The sequence below is a fragment of the Lathyrus oleraceus genome, chromosome 3 (genome assembly GCF_024323335.1).
Source record: "Lathyrus oleraceus cultivar Zhongwan6 chromosome 3, CAAS_Psat_ZW6_1.0, whole genome shotgun sequence".
NCBI lineage: Eukaryota > Viridiplantae > Streptophyta > Magnoliopsida > Fabales > Fabaceae > Lathyrus > Lathyrus oleraceus.
Genome location: NC_066581.1, coordinates 461599993 through 461616242, shown reverse-complemented (window position 1 = coordinate 461616242; position 16250 = coordinate 461599993). Strand labels below are relative to the sequence as shown.

The following is a 16250-nucleotide window of genomic DNA, read 5'->3' as shown; positions in this document are numbered from 1 at the left end:
TGCAGATGCTTTGTTTATTTTCAAGGAACCCTTAGGGTATTATTTGCAACATTTTGAATAGTTAAAGCGTTTTAATTTCCCACGGAAAATATTTCATTCAATATATCGAGACAAAGAAGTACAACATTTTTGATCATTACAAAGAGAAAAGGGAAATAAACATCCTATAGATCCCTAGAAGCTCGGGATGCTGGAAGACGAGAAGTACACAGCTTCTTGATCTCTCTCTCATAGGCCGCTTCCATATCTACTTTCTCCTTTGCAAGTCGATCATACCTCCTTGTCATACCCCGATTTTGGTCTTGAATTTTCGTTTTCTGGTTCGCAAAGAACCGTCCTTCACATAACCATGTTTGTAACTTTCTCACCATGCTATCCTTTTGTCAAGGTTCATCCCTTTTGTTTTGGTTCAATTCAATTGTAAATCTCTGGGCTGCCTTTCAGTCCCATTTATTTTACCTACACTTTGATTGGTTTTCTGAAACATGGAGGCTCTTTTATATGTTTGTATGGCCTTCATGATTGTGTGGTCATGCTGCTGCAAGAGAATGCACAAACAGTCTTACTCAATCGCATACGTTGCAATGCGAATTAGGGACATCAAAGAATGAGGCATGGAATAAAGGAGTGATGTCTCACTATCATTGTAACGCCAACCGAGGGTTCAGCCTGAGCAGATTTGCTACCGAGGAAGTCGTCAACTGAAGAGCACCAACATAGTTGGACTGTTATGTATCAGAAAGGCTAATTTGGAGGAACTCTTAATGTTGATGTTAATTGTTTTGTGGGACTAGTGATGTTCTCCAGGATTGTGGTTTGGTTATTACTTATCCTTTTAGAATTGAGATTTCTTTGGAAGTTGATTTCGAATAAGACTAAAATTGATGTTTAAGTTATTACAGAGATAATTCTGGTGTGAATTTTAGCTAAGGGACTGGTTTGGTTTGTATTCCTGAGAAGGACGTGAATGCTAGTAATTATGTGCCTCTTCACAAGCACTAGAGGTCAATTATCTTTGGAACGTCCCTTGGAGCAGTTGCGGGACGGAGGCCATTAAATTTAAATTCTGCCTTCTATGCTACATGTTACTAAAAAATGAACCAAGAGAATCAAGATTTTTCTATCTGAGGAAACCAGCGGTCATTAAAGTCTCCGGTAAGGCGACATATAGAATTTCTGCTTCTACGAGTCCTGCTAATATCATTAGCATTAAGGTGCACACAGAAAAATCAGAGAAGTTTTGGTATAAGGAACTAGCTAATGCTACCGGTCAACTTCATTTTGGCTAACAAAAATGCTCAAGAAATTTTCACTGAAGCCTATTATGCAGTGTTGAACGATAAGCTTATTACAACAGAAAGCGGCGATACAAAGATGAAAATAGGAACTTGATTCGACTTTCTTCGCGGTACAAGCTAGAAGCCCATGATTTCTTTGGCATCAACACGCATTCCCCGTATTGTCCAGAGATTAGCAGTAAAGGATTGATACTTTATGTGGCAGAAATTGTCATATTGTTGTATGCTGCAACTATCTTTGTCGGTGCTATCCTGGAAGCCATGCCAAGACCAACCAAAACCACCATGTCACCTGGCCAAAACCTCGAACCTGCAAAACTTTCATGACGGATCAACATGCATAGTAGCAGCAAATCAACCATAGCCTGCAAGAAAAAAAACCAAACACCAGTTTCACAACAAGAAGAAGAGAAGCAGTTGGAAGTGAGAAATCGAAATCGAAATCGAAAATCAAAAATCAAAATGCCTGTGATGGAGAAGCTCAAGATGTTCGTTGTTCAAGAACCAGTTGTCGCTGCTTCATGTCTCATCGCCGGCTTTGGTTTTTTTCTTCCTGCTGTTGTAAGGCCTATTCTGGACTCATATCAAACAACCGAGCATCCTCCTCAACCTGCTTTGAGTGATGTGGTTAAAGGTATGGCAGGTCAAAAGTAAGCTGATTTACTTGAGATACAAGTGAATAATTGCCAGCTCCTCTGCTTGAACTTTTTTTCTTCTCATTCTGTGAGTAATAAAAGTACCTAGTTACATAACATTTGATTGAGCATCAATTTGTTACAGTTTATCAGTTCCAGAATCATCCAATTAACCTTTCCAAAACTGATTCACAAAAGCAAAATATCCATAGCAGGTCACTTATTTCTAAAGGGTAAGAACTCACTATACGCCAAAATTTTCATTATGCTCACCACAAGCATACCTGCAAAAAGCCAACAAAACTGCCGTGGAGTGGCTGTCGATTCGGGACTCGACATGGTTCCTGCAAAAGAGATGGAAAATAGACAAGCATAAGGAAGTTGATGTGCTACTGAGTCGACAGGATTTGGCCACCAAATGGAATTAACAAATAGCAGTAGCACTCAAAAGTGAGCATTAACAGAATTTAAGACCTCAACATTTTCTAAAAGAGGGCATAATCATTCCAGCTCGAAGTCATGGGAAGTTGAATCAAAAATATTTTCCTAACAGAACCTGTCCAGCCAATTGCTATATCTGACAAAATTCTGAAAGCATAAACACCAAAGCCTGTGCGTATTGAAAAGTGAGAATGGCTTCATCTTCTTGTCAACAGGAAGGTTTATCGGAAGAGGATTACGACTTGATCCATGGCTCTGAATCTGGTTGGGTCGATGCTCGAACTTCATGTCATCATCTGCATTCCTTATCCCCTGATCTCACCCACATTCCAACCCCTAATACTCCCTGCAACAGGTGCCAACATCCGAATGAAAACTGGTTGTGTTTGTCATGTAAAGACGTGCTCTGCGGCCGATTTGTGAACAGACATATGCTCCAGCATTTTCGTGAAACTAATCATAGTGTGGCCCTCAGTTTCAGCGATCTGTCAGTATGGTGCTTCTCCTGCGACGCATACTTGGATGCTCATGTTATTCAGCAATTGCGCCCTGTTCATTGAAATGGCCTATGTATTGAAGTTCGGCGAGCTTCCACCAGTTGGAACAAGCTAATGCAAATTTCCAGTTCCAAGCCATTAACCTGCAGTAACAATAATTACCAAACAGTGAAATTCCAGGAAGTTCCCAAATTGGAATTGGGACAAAAAGCGATCAGAAAAGCATATGTTCAGATTACCTTTCCGAGTCCAAGCATCAAAGGGGCAATCCGTTTCTGAGCACAAAAAGGAGTTTGCAGAGGCACCTAATTTGATATGCATAAGCTAATTCGAAACCCTAGAGCTGTGAATATAAAAAGGAAGGAGTGAGAGCAGAGGGGGGGAAAAAAAAGAAGAGTTAGCGGCGAAAAACATCGAAAACCCTAATTTTCAAAACGAGAAAAAACGAAAGTGGAGGCGGAAAAGCTACCAAGCGAAAACCCTAAACCTGAGAATCAAAGGAAACCTGGTGGAAGAGTTGGAAGAGTTTGAAGCTTCATCAAGCTCGTCATTACCGCTACCGAAGGTGAGTGTTTTTTGCTTAAATCTTTCTGGAGCATTCATTTGAGAGCTTGAGTGAGAGAGTTAACGATTGAGAGAGATGGAGAGGACGAGAGAGAGATGCGAGCTTGAGAGGCGCGAGTGAGAGTAAGTCTTTCGTGAAGAAGACGAACGACTTTAGTGCTGTTTCACGTGTCTCTGTCTTTGTTTTCTTTTATTTATTTTCAAGAATAATACTTAAAGCCTAATTAAAAATCACTTACCTTTTGGTTCCCCTAGGTATTTCTTTTAATTCTGTGGACTATTGGTATTGGTGTTGATTAACGCTTCCCCACCCAACAGCCAGGCGGCTAGGGTTGCGTTTGGGATTCCCCATTTAGTTTAATTAATCATCCATTATTAGATCATCCCTTTTTATTTTTATTTTAATTCATACTTTTAATTTACATTAGTTTATATATTTAAGTTAGCAATAAATTATCAGTCAGTTAGTAAGTAGCCTAGTGGAGAGAGGGTAGTGCCATAGTCTCAAGAGGAGTGGGTTCGATACTACTAGATAGTACTTCTAGTATTTCATTTCTTTTTAGCATTTCATTTTTTATTTCTTTTTAGTATTTTATTATCTTTTAGCATTTTGTTTCTTTTAATAGTTTTTTATGTCCATGTTTTTTTATTAAATCCATCATGCATGCAAAACCATTTGGAAACTATAAAAATCATACTTTTCTCGATTTAATATCGAGCCCATTTTCACACCTTTGTAAGTCGATTGCTTTTTAAGCATCGCCGTCAACCTCACATAGCTTACTCTTGGGCTTTCTTACAATGAGCCGGTTCCCTTGCACTTACACTCATGCATTATTTGTTGTTTGGGTCCGATTCAATTATTTCAAGATTTTTTAATCCCCATTTGACAAAATGTACCCCACTCCCCCGATGTGTAATAATCTTGTACTATTTTATTTCTTTATTGTTTGGTTATTTAGTTAGCTACTAACACAAGAATAAAATCAACCATTTCAAAAAATACAAAAATATGACTCGATCCAACGTCGAGTATTTTCTCAATAAATAAATCAATTCATTTCTCCCTCCTATTCTATTCCATTTCTTTCAAACTTTCACCAAACGCTTGATCCAACGTCAAGCCACTTTTTCTAATAAAAACTCAAAAAATATTAATTCATATTCAAGACCTTTTCAATAAAGATGGAAATGGAACGTGGTGTATACCACGCACTCCTGAGATTAGGATTCGAGATGTATATCTCGCCAATCCTAGCTCTCGCCATCATCCAAGTTTATCCACTTTGATTTCTCTCAAACACTCATTCAAATCTTTCTCAAACGCCCATCAATACTTGATCTAGGTCAAGTCATTTTCACAACAAAACTCAAAATACCTAATTCTTATTTAACACTTTCTCAATAAAGGTGAAAATGGAACATGGTGTATACCATGCACTCCTGAGGTTAAGATTCGAGACGTATGTCTCGCCAATCTTAACTCTCGCCATCGCCTAAAAGTTGTCAATGAGGTTTCTTTAAACCCTTTCTGAATCAAATCTAAATCTTATTTAACATTTTTTCAATAAAGGTGGAAATGGAACATGGTGTATACCATGCACTCCTGAGGTTAAGATTCGAGACGTATGCCTCGCCAATCTTAGTTCTCGCCATCTTCTAAAATTGTCAATGCGGTTTCGTCAAACCCTTTCTCAATCAAATTCTAAAATACCTAATCTTTATTAAACATCTTTGCAAATAAGATGGAAATGGAACATGGTGTATACCATGCACTCCTGAGGCTAGGATTCGAGATGTATATCTCGCTCATCCAAGTTCTCGCCATCACTCAAAATACATCCAACCAATCAAACTCTTTTCCCGCCGCCGTGCGACTAATCAAAAACCTTTTTCATAAACGAAAGGTATCTTGTCTTAAGTGATACAAAACAATGTTTCGACCACGATTGTTGAGTAGAGATAAATGACGCTTTTCCGAATGTAGATTTATAAATCCGTTCGATGTGTGGTATGCGTCCACTCCTCATCTGTTTTGGGTAAAACAATGTTTTCGTCGACTAATACAGTATAGCCTTCGCTAAAATCGACCAACAAACAAACATTTTTCTACCCAGAACTACGTAAGCCTTGACTTCTCTTTTGAGATACGTAGGAGCAGGATTTTTAAATCTTGTCAGGCCCACTAATAAAAAACTTAGGTTTAGTCCTTCGTTAAAAAATCCAAAAACATTTCTCCTTTCTTCTATCCTTTCTTTCCCACCTAATAAATCGAAAAGCCTAATATTTTAAGTAACACTAACGCACACAACTGACCTAATGGTTCCCGTTGAGTACAACGGACGTGAGGGGTGCTAATACCTTCCCCTTGCGTAATCGACTCCCGAACCCGGATATTGGTTGCGATGACCATATCTTATCCTTTCTTTTGTCTTGGGTTTTATCGATATTTCCCCTTTCCTTTTTAGGAATAAATAAAGTTCGGTGGCGACTCTGTTCAGTCCATCATTGCGAGCGTGCGATCGCGCTTCGCTTTGAGGTCGTATCCCCATTTTTTTCGAGGTGCGACAGATGGCGACTCTGCTGGGGACAGGAACAACCCTAAGTGAGTCAAGCCTAGTTAGGACGTCTGTGTGCTTTTGTTTGTTTAATTGTGTGGCTTTTCCCTTTATTTATTGCTTTTTAATATCTTTATTGTTATATTGATATTTGTTGTATATTAGTTTCACCGTGTTGGGTACTTGGATCTTGATTGCAAACCATGTGGGAAAGACTCTACACCCGAGTCTAGAGTGAAAAAAAAACATAAGATAGGACGATGGTTGAGTAGTACGGACTCCCGAGGTGGATACCTCGTAAGAGTCGGTACGAGAACCTCACTTAGAGTAGATTCTTTTGCAAATATTGTCGCCCGAGGTGTATACCTCGTAAGCTTCGATGTTTCAAAGGGGTCCATGACTCTAAGAACCTTTTAGAACATTGGAACTCTGGCCAACTAGAAATGATGGTTGCGTAGTATGGATTCCCGAGGTGAATACTTCGTAAGGATCGATACGAGAACCTCGCTCAGAATAGATTCTCTAGATGGAGTTGACGATCGGAAAGTATTTTCCGTAAGCGTCAAACAGTATTTTGAATCCATGACTCTGAGTACCCCGTCTAGAACCCAGTCGATGGTTGCGTAGTACGGACTCCCGAGGTGAATACTTCGTAAGGGTCGGTACGAGAACCTCACCCAGAATAGATTCCCTTGATGGAGTTGACGACCGGAAAGTATTTTCCGTAAGCGTCAAACATTCTTGTGAATCAATGACTCTGGGGATCCTTTGTAACAAAACCTTAGATCTTACCCGGTGAGAACCTATTCTTGGAAAACAATCAGATTCATCAGTACCTCAGACTTTTGAACCCGTGTATAAAAAAAAAACAAATGTGCATGGCTTGCATTGCATTCATTCGCATTCCATTGCATTTGCATTGCATCATAATGCATGTCATTCTCCAGACAAAATACCAAAAAAAACTCATCCATCTTTTGTCCGTGAAGCAAAGTGATTCTCAACACGCGTTTAGAACAAAGAACCATGTCCCAGGAGATGATGAACGAGCTAAGGAAAAGCCAAGAAGCACTGAAGGAGGAACTCAATCTTTTGAAGAGCCAAATAAGATGGGTCTTGGAAACGCTGCAAGTCTTGTTGGGAAGAGAGGGTCACCCAATATACACTACTGCAACAAAGAGAGCTACTACGCCACATCCATCTGGTGTTACCCCAAGTCAAGGGAAATGCTATGTGGCAACTCCTCATTTACCAGTATATGGACCTCCCTCAAGGCGTCATCATCAACATCCTCTGGCTATTGCTCCTCAAAGTCACCAAAACCAGGTTCAAAACAAAAATCAGAATCAGAACAAGAGGAACAAGGATCACAATGACTCTATTCCGGTGCCATATAGCAAGCTCTACCCGCTACTGATCCAGAATGCTTTGGTGACCCCTCGAGCTCTCACGCCCGTGTCACCATACCTACCATGGTACAATCCAAATGCAACGTGTGAATTCCATAAAGGGGCATTGGGACATGACCTAGATTCTTGCTGTGCGCTAAAAGCCTTGGTACGAGGACTGATTAACAAGAAGAGCTTAGTCTTTGAAGAAGATCACCCGAAGATCAAGTGCGAATACCATACTGGAACAATGGGGCACTCCATCGAGGAATGCAAGAGTTTTAAGCTCAAGCTGCAAAGATTGATTGACATAAGGTCACCAACACTCAAGGAGGAAGGCTCAGGTACATATGCCTTGATTTCTGAGTCAGGTAATGGGAAAGGGAAAGGACCCTTGAAACCCCTCAAGGTTTTGTACCACAAGGAAGATGTCAGGGATGTGGCTAAGGAGCTATCATTATTTCCTGGTAAGAGCATTGAGATACCGCCTTGGATTTCCAATGTCACGACCCATACCAATGAAAGTAAAGGAGAAGTGAGTAGTGGATCCAAGAAGGTTGCGTTCAACGATGAGATTGAAGGAAAAGAAGTTGAAGATCATCATGCCAATGTCAAAAAGCTTGTCGATCCCAACCTTCAAGTTTGAAGAAGTCAATTCCCTAAAGCTGGCAATCATTTGGCTGTCTCAGCATTTCTTTTATAGTTTCCTCGCATGTTGATTGTTAATTTCTTTTAAGCATTGTTGTTTTCTTTGAATTGGTAAGATTAATGAAAGGTTTATGCATCTTTTGAATTAATCCATTCGTATTCACTCGTTTTTCATTTATGTTAAAAAACAAAAACAAAATACTCCTCTCATTCACTTTTGTTTATCAAAGTGTTGTGTTAACAAAGATTGGAAGGAGGATGATGAAAACGAAACACCTGAAATTGTTGTGGTATGCTTTTGAGTAAACCTTGTCGATGATGTAAGGCATTGTTTCAAATCCCCAAACACTGGAGTGATAAGGATGTTAATCCCTAGACAACCACTTTGAGCCTAGAAGTTGGTGTTTATTTCGGATCTAAAACCCTTAATCTTAACCTGGGGCAGGGTAGTTGTGTTCAGATAGTTTGATCATGCATCCGATCTTTCAAAAAAAACCGTCCATATGAACACCCTCCAATTAGGTTCAACCACATGTTATCCTTCGCGCACATGTTGAAGTGTCGAAGAAGTTGAGAAAAGCTAAAATTAGTGTTGGTTGATCCTCATCCACCAAAAATGTGGCAGTCAACACCTTTAAAAAAATAGAAAAAAGCCCACTAGGTCAAATACCACAAGATGACTTAGGCAAAAGTTAGGGCATCCCGATGGACCAAAAGCTTCAAAGAAGCGGTCCAGGCAAAATTAGGGATAAAATAAATCAATCAAAAGAGGTCATTAAATCCTCGACAAAAACAAAATAAGGGGACTGCCATTTCAAGAAAATCCGTCTTGAATCCCCATCACACCTTCGAACCCTCTTGGAAGTCGAATGCGTGTATTGAATTAACTGAACGTAGGAACTGGAGATCATCAAGAAGAAGGGGTGGGTAAAAACAAATTTTGAGCCTTATATCCTTTTGTTTCAAGAAACCGCGAACCAGACCACGTTACAACCCTTAAAAGACCTAATTGAGGCAGGGTTTATTTTGAAAGCATACTATAACAAGGTTGTGTTAACTTGACTCCAAACGATTTTTGTTAATCATTTGATAGCACCAACTTGTATACTGTGAATGACTTGATCACCATTGTGTTCTTATCAACGACTCGTTCACTGTATTTTACCCGTTCATATCAATAAATTTTGATTTCAAATTTTTGCATAAGCATTGAATTAAAATTACCATTTTTGAATGAACAATCTTATTTGCGAGTCAACGCTTAGCATCAAGAAATTCCAACAATATGCAGTTGAGGAACTTGATGGAGTGAAAGAAGTCTATTCAGAGGCAAATCACTTTGAGCATCAGTTAATTCGAGCTAATCACCCTAAGGGTCATCTCGCCAAGAGTAATTTGCTTCAAGACTTAGACTGGGGCAAGCCACCTCAGAGCTCAATGAGTCCAGCTATCCAAAGGACAATCAATCAAGAGTCTGCCATTCCAACATTTGGTTAGTCAAGTTTGGACCATTGCAAGTTTCAAACACTTGGGGCAAGCCACCTCGAGGTAGTCTCCTGGAAAGTTGTTTCCAAACTCACTTTCAAAGTGAACATCTCCAAAGTCCCAACAAACTGGGGCAAGATGAGCCACAGAGGGGCAGAACCTCTTTCTTCGTGCTTTCAAACTGCTCAAACAAATTCTGCCATACGTCAACAACTATTGAGTTTAAGACGAGTGCCCGAAAATTATGCTAGCACGATTCATTAATCCTCCAAAAGGATCTCATTGGCTAAGTTGTGGCTATCAAGCTGGATAGAATTCTCCTTTGACAACATCTATCACAAATATTTGGTTGAGTTCTCGGTGTTGAGGAATCATGAGCTTCCATAAAAAGCCTTTACAAACTCCCAGTCTGCCCAGTGTCAGCATTCTCATAATCATGATCATTCATATATCATGCATAAAAGGAAATTCAAATCATGCATAGCCGAAATGTACTTCGTGCTCATTTTGCATTGACCCAGGTCTTGTTGTCGATCCTAGATCCTTTGACCTCTAATTCCAGCTTGTCTTTGGTATCCCTAAACCAACATCCGGTTTTCCCGGTCATTTTCAAGTCCAATTGTTGTTGGCAAAATCCGTTAAAGGGTGGTTGTAGTCCATTGCTTACGGTCAGAGTCCAATTGTTGTTATTCCAGTATCAGGTCATACATGAACCTGTTCTGAAGATTTTTTCTCTATTTGTTCAATACCATTCAGGTCATGTATGAACCTGTTGTTGAACCTTTTTATTCCGGGGTCAGGTCATACTTGAACCTGCTCTGAAGAGTCTTTCTTTTTGTTCAATACCATTCAGGTCATGTATGAACCTGTTGTTGAACCTTTTTATTCCGGGGTCCGGTCATACTTGAACCTGCTCTGAAGATTCTTTGTTCAATCCTATTCAGGTCATGTATGAACCTGTTGTTGAACCTTTTTATTCCGGGGTCAGGTCATACTTGAACTTGCTCTGAAGAGTCTTTCTTTTTGTTCAATACCATTCAGGTCATGTATGAACCTGTTGTTGAACTTTTATTCCGGGGTCCGGTCATACTTGAACCTGCTCTGAAGATTCTTTGTTCAATCCTATTCAGGTCATGTATGAACCTGTTGTTGAACTTTTATTCCGGGGTCCGGTCATACTTGAACCTGCTCTGAAGATTCTTTGTTCAATCCTATTCAGGTCATGTATGAACCTGTTGTTGAACCTTTTTATTCCGGGGTCCGGTCATACTTGAACCTGCTCTGAAGATTCTTTGTTCAATCCTATTCAGGTCATGTATGAACCTGTTGTTGAACCTTTTTATTCCGGGGTCCGGTCATACTTGAACCTGCTCTGAAGATTCTTTGTTCAATCCTATTCAGGTCATGTATGAACCTGTTGTTGAACCTTTTTATTCCGGGGTCCGGTCATACTTGAACCTGCTCTGAAGATTCTTTGTTCAATCCTATTCAAGTCGTGTTTGAACTTGTTGTTGAACCCTTATTCCGGTGTCAGGTCATACTTGAACCTGTACTGAAGTTGTTTCTCTTTTTGTTCAATACCATTCAGGTCATGTATGAACCTGTTGTTGAACCTTTTATTCCGGGGTCAGGTCATACTTGAACTTGCTCTGAAGAGTTTTCTCCTTGATTATTCCCCAGCGTTGTCAGGTCGTATATGAACCTGTTGTAGCATTTTTTTTCTTTATTCGGGTTCGGTAAGTCATGTGTGAACTTACTACCGAAATCCCTTGTATTCTAAGTATCGATTAATCAAATTTCATTTTGATTACTCCCCAGTGTGTGCCTGATTCTCCAGCAGGACTGTCTCCCTAGCAAGTTGTTCCTTACCATTTGTTTGTCTTCCTGTGGACCATCAGCATTCCCCACAGTTTGGTCTGTCTAGTAGCATCTCCTGTTAAGGGTCCATCATATCCCTAGCAGATAAAAAATTATAAATAAATAAAAAGAATCATGCATACATGCATATCCATGCATATCATGGCATATCATGGCATATCATATCATATCACATCATGTCATGGGGATTCAAGATCAAAATCCGGGTCTTCTTAGTATTTAATCATCTCCCACTATGATCATATGAAGAGTGTCCTGCTTCATATGATCTAGTTGAAGATACTTAAATAGGGGCAACTGTCATACCCCGATTTTGGTCTTGAATTTTCGTTTTCTGGTTCGCAAAGAACCGTCCTTCACATAACCATGTTTGTAACTTTCTCACCATGCTATCCTTTTGTCAAGGTTCATCCCTTTTGTTTTGGTTCAATTCAATTGTAAATCTCTGGGCTGCCTTTCAGTCCCATTTATTTTACCTACACTTTGATTGGTTTTCTGAAACATGGAGGCTCTTTTATATGTTTGTATGGCCTTCATGATTGTGTGGTCATGCTGCTGCAAGAGAATGCACAAACAGTCTTACTCAATCGCATACGTTGCAATGCGAATTAGGGACATCAAAGAATGAGGCATGGAATAAAGGAGTGATGTCTCACTATCATTGTAACGCCAACCGAGGGTTCAGCCTGGGCAGATTTGCTACCGAGGAAGTCGTCAACTGAAGAGCACCAACATAGTTGGACTGTTATGTATCAGAAAGGCTAATTTGGAGGAACTCTTAATGTTGATGTTAATTGTTTTGTGGGACTAGTGATGTTCTCCAGGATTGTGGTTTGGTTATTACTTATCCTTTTAGAATTGAGATTTCTTTGGACGTTGATTTCGAATAAGACTAAAATTGATGTTTAAGTTATTACAGAGATAATTCTGGTGTGAATTTTAGCTAAGGGACTGGTTTGGTTTGTATTCCTGAGAAGGACGTGAATGCTAGTAATTATGTGCCTCTTCACAAGCACTAGAGGTCAATTATCTTTGGAACGTCCCTTGGAGCAGTTGCGGGACGGAGGCCATTAAATTTAAATTCTGCCTTCTATGCTACATGTTGCTAAAAAATGAACCAAGAGAATCAAGATTTTTCTATCTGAGGAAACCAGCGGTCATTAAAGTCTCCGGTAAGGCGACATATAGAATTTCTGCTTCTAAGAGTCCTGCTAATATCATTAGCATTAAGGTGCACACAGAAAAATCAGAGAAGTTTTGGTATAAGGAACTAGCTAATGCTACCGGTCAACTTCATTTTGGCTAACAAAAATGCTCAAGAAATTTTCACTGAAGCCTATTATGCAGTGTTGAACGATAAGCTTATTACAACAGAAAACGGCGATACAAAGATGAAAATAGGAACTTGATTCGACTTTCTTCGCGGTACAAGCTAGAAGCCCATGATTTCTTTGGCATCAACACGCATTCCCCGTATTGTCCAGAGATTAGCAGTAAAGGATTGATACTTTATGTGGCAGAAATTGTCATATTGTTGTATGCTGCAACTATCTTTGTCGGTGCTATCCTGGAAGCCATGCCAAGACCAACCAAAACCACCATGTCACCTGGCCAAAACCTCGAACGTGCAAAACTTTCATGACGGATCAACATGCATAGTAGCAGCAAATCAACCATAGCCTGCAAGAAAAAAAACCAAACACCAGTTTCACAACAAGAAGAAGAGAAGCAGTTGGAAGTGAGAAATCGAAATCGAAATCGAAAATCAAAAATCAAAATGCCTGTGATGGAGAAGCTCAAGATGTTCGTTGTTAAAGAACCAGTTGTCGCTGCTTCATGTCTCATCGCCGGCTTTGGTTTTTTTCTTCCTGCTGTTGTAAGGCCTATTCTGGACTCATATCAAACAACCGAGCATCCTCCTCAACCTACTTTGAGTGATGTGGTTAAAGGTATGGCAGGTCAAAAGTAAGCTGATTTACTTGAGATACAAGTGAATAATTGCCAGCTCCTCTGCTTGAACTTTTTTTCTTCTCATTCTGTGAGTAATAAAAGTACATAGTTACATAACATTTGATTGAGCATCAATTTGTTACAGTTTATCAGTTCCAGAATCATCCAATTAACCTTTCCAAAACTGATTCACAAAAGCAAAATATCCATAGCAGGTCACTTATTTCTAAAGGGTAAGAACTCACTATACGCCAAAATTTTCATTATGCTCACCACAAGCATACCTGCAAAAAGCCAACAAAACTGCCGTGGAGTGGCTGTCGATTCGGGACTCGACATGGTTCCTGCAAAAGAGATGGAAAATAGACAAGCATAAGGAAGTTGATGTGTTACTGAGTCGACAGGATTTGGCCACCAAATGGAATTAACAAATAGCAGTAGCACTCAAAAGTGAGCATTAACAGAATTTAAGACCTCAACATTTTCTAAAAGAGGGCATAATCATTCCAGCTCGAAGTCATGGGAAGTTGAATCAAAAATATTTTCCTAACAGAACCTGTCCAGCCAATTGCTATATCTGACAAAATTCTGAAAGCATAAACACCAAAGCCTGTGCGTATTGAAAAGTGAGAATGGCTTCATCTTCTTGTCAACAGGAAGGTTTATCGGAAGAGGATTACGACTTGATCCATGGCTCTGAATCTGGTTGGGTCGATGCTCGAACTTCATGTCATCATCTGCATTCCTTATCCCCTGATCTCACCCACATTCCAACCCCTAATACTCCCTGCAACAGGTGCCAACATCCGAATGAAAACTGGTTGTGTTTGTCATGTAAAGACGTGCTCTGCGGCCGATTTGTGAACAGACATATGCTCCAGCATTTTCGTGAAACTAATCATAGTGTGGCCCTCAGTTTCAGCGATCTGTCAGTATGGTGCTTCTCCTGCGACGCATACTTGGATGCTCATGTTATTCAGCAATTGCGCCCTGTTCATTGAAATGGCCTATGTATTGAAGTTCGGCGAGCTTCCACCAGTTGGAACAAGCTAATGCAAATCGATCATACCTCCTCTTCCAGAATTTGGAAGACTGAGGAAGCAGAGAGGTCCAAGCGTCGTTCGGATCGTCGATCACTCGATGCTCGAGGAACTCAATCATAGCGTCCTTCTCCTTAAGCTGCTGAAGCAATTCCTCTCTTTCACGGATCCAAGCACGTGAAAGGTCTTCTTCTCTCAACTCCTCTACACGTTGGGTAGGGAGGGTTGAAGGCCCAGCCACATCCAACGGTGTAGGTCTCGGATGATCATACGGCATCAAGTACACGGCAGCTCTCTGTCTGACCCAAGAGGTGTATGGCTCCAAAGCAATGCAGTTCTTTGGACCCAACTCGTTCCTACTCTTCTTGTGAATATTGCGCCAAGCACGGACAAATCTGGCTTTCAGGCCTTGGGGATCTTTACCCTCCTGGAAGAACACACCTTCTAACAGAATGTTATGAGGTTTATCCTTCAGGGGGAACCCAAGCTGACGTCGTGCGAGAATAGGATTGTAGCTGATCCCACCACATGTGCCAAGAAGAGGCACATTAGGGAATTCACCACAATAGTCAATGATCTGGACGGTATCATACACGCGATCATACCAAGTGATATCATCATTGGTGAGAGACATGAGTCTCTGAGACCACCGTAGACATCCCCTGTTCTCCTTGAAAGCAACTGTCTGCGTTAAGTGCGAAATAAACCACTTGTATAGCAGAGGTAGACAGCAGACAATAACTCCTCCACCCTTTGCATTCCTCAGATGCAAAGAGACATAGGCATTGCCCAACAAAGTCGGAACGGGATTAAGAACTGAGAAGATCCTGATGGCGTTCATGTCCACGAACTTGTCGAAGTTGGGAAACAACACCAATCCATAGATGAGCAGCACAAACAAAGCCTCAAAGGCATCCTCACTCATGGCCTTCCCATAAAAGGTAGCTTGATCAATGAGGAACTCGGAAGGAAAACCCTGAATTCCTCCTTTGGTAGTTAGATTAGCCCTAATCAAATCTTCATCTATGTGCAACAAGCTCGCAATCTCTCGAGCGGTCGGAATACTCTCTAGGCCACTGAACGGCACTTGATCCATAATCGGAATCCCAATGAGATGAGAATACTCCTCCAAGGTTGGCAACAGCTGGAAGTCCGGAAATGAGAAGCAGTGATACAGCGGATCATAAAACTGAGCCAGAGTACTCATCAGCCCTTCGTCAACCTGAGTAGTCAGTAGAGGCAGAAGCTTCCCATAGCGAGCTTTGAAACCCAAGGGATCTAATACATAAGATGTCAGATTCCTTAACTCTTTTACATCAGGCTGTTTAAAGCTGTACTTCTTTGTATGCCTTTTTGGTCTTTCCATGTCTGAAAATTTTGCAAATAAACCCTTTTAAGTTCCTTGAAAATTTTCCCTTTTGATGACATGAAGTGCAAATGAATGCATGAATGCATGAATGCAACAATCACACTCAAGGATCAAGCAAGTCACACCAAACAAAGGTCGTGGGAAAGCTCATTGTATCCCTAATATCAATCATCCATTTTGGTGGATTTAGGTTTTCACCTTATCGACACCCAAGTTCCATTGATATTAACGGTACATGAACCGGCTCGAACATCCTTAATATCAACCATCCGTTTTGGGGGATTTAGGTTTTATACCTGATCAACACCCAGGTTCCATTGATATTAAGGTTGTCTGAACGACTCAACCACGAATCACGGGTTTGCTGAGAGTCACGAGCATGGAGTCTCGGTTAAGAACCACCCAAAGGGAGTGTACTAGGGTTTAAACCTGCCAGACATGTTCTACCAGAGGTTCCCATAATCATCGTTCCATCTTTCGAATATTTTCGGAGGAACGA

The 16250-nt window shown here is 40.5% G+C and overlaps 2 protein-coding genes across 2 annotated transcripts; both read left to right on the top strand.

Moving 5' to 3' along the window:
• Positions 1–1709: 1709 nt before the first annotated feature.
• Positions 1710–2029, top strand: LOC127128179 (uncharacterized). The gene has a single exon (XM_051057418.1). The coding sequence runs from the start codon at positions 1761–1763 to the stop codon at positions 1950–1952; it is 192 nt and encodes a 63-aa protein (XP_050913375.1). The 5' UTR covers positions 1710–1760; the 3' UTR covers positions 1953–2029.
• An 11134-nt stretch (positions 2030–13163) lies between these two features.
• LOC127128177 (uncharacterized) lies at positions 13164–13392 on the top strand. The gene has a single exon (XM_051057417.1). It carries the CDS (start codon positions 13170–13172, stop codon positions 13359–13361), a length of 192 nt encoding a protein of 63 aa, XP_050913374.1. The 5' UTR covers positions 13164–13169; the 3' UTR covers positions 13362–13392.
• The last annotated feature ends 2858 nt before the right edge of the window (positions 13393–16250 follow it).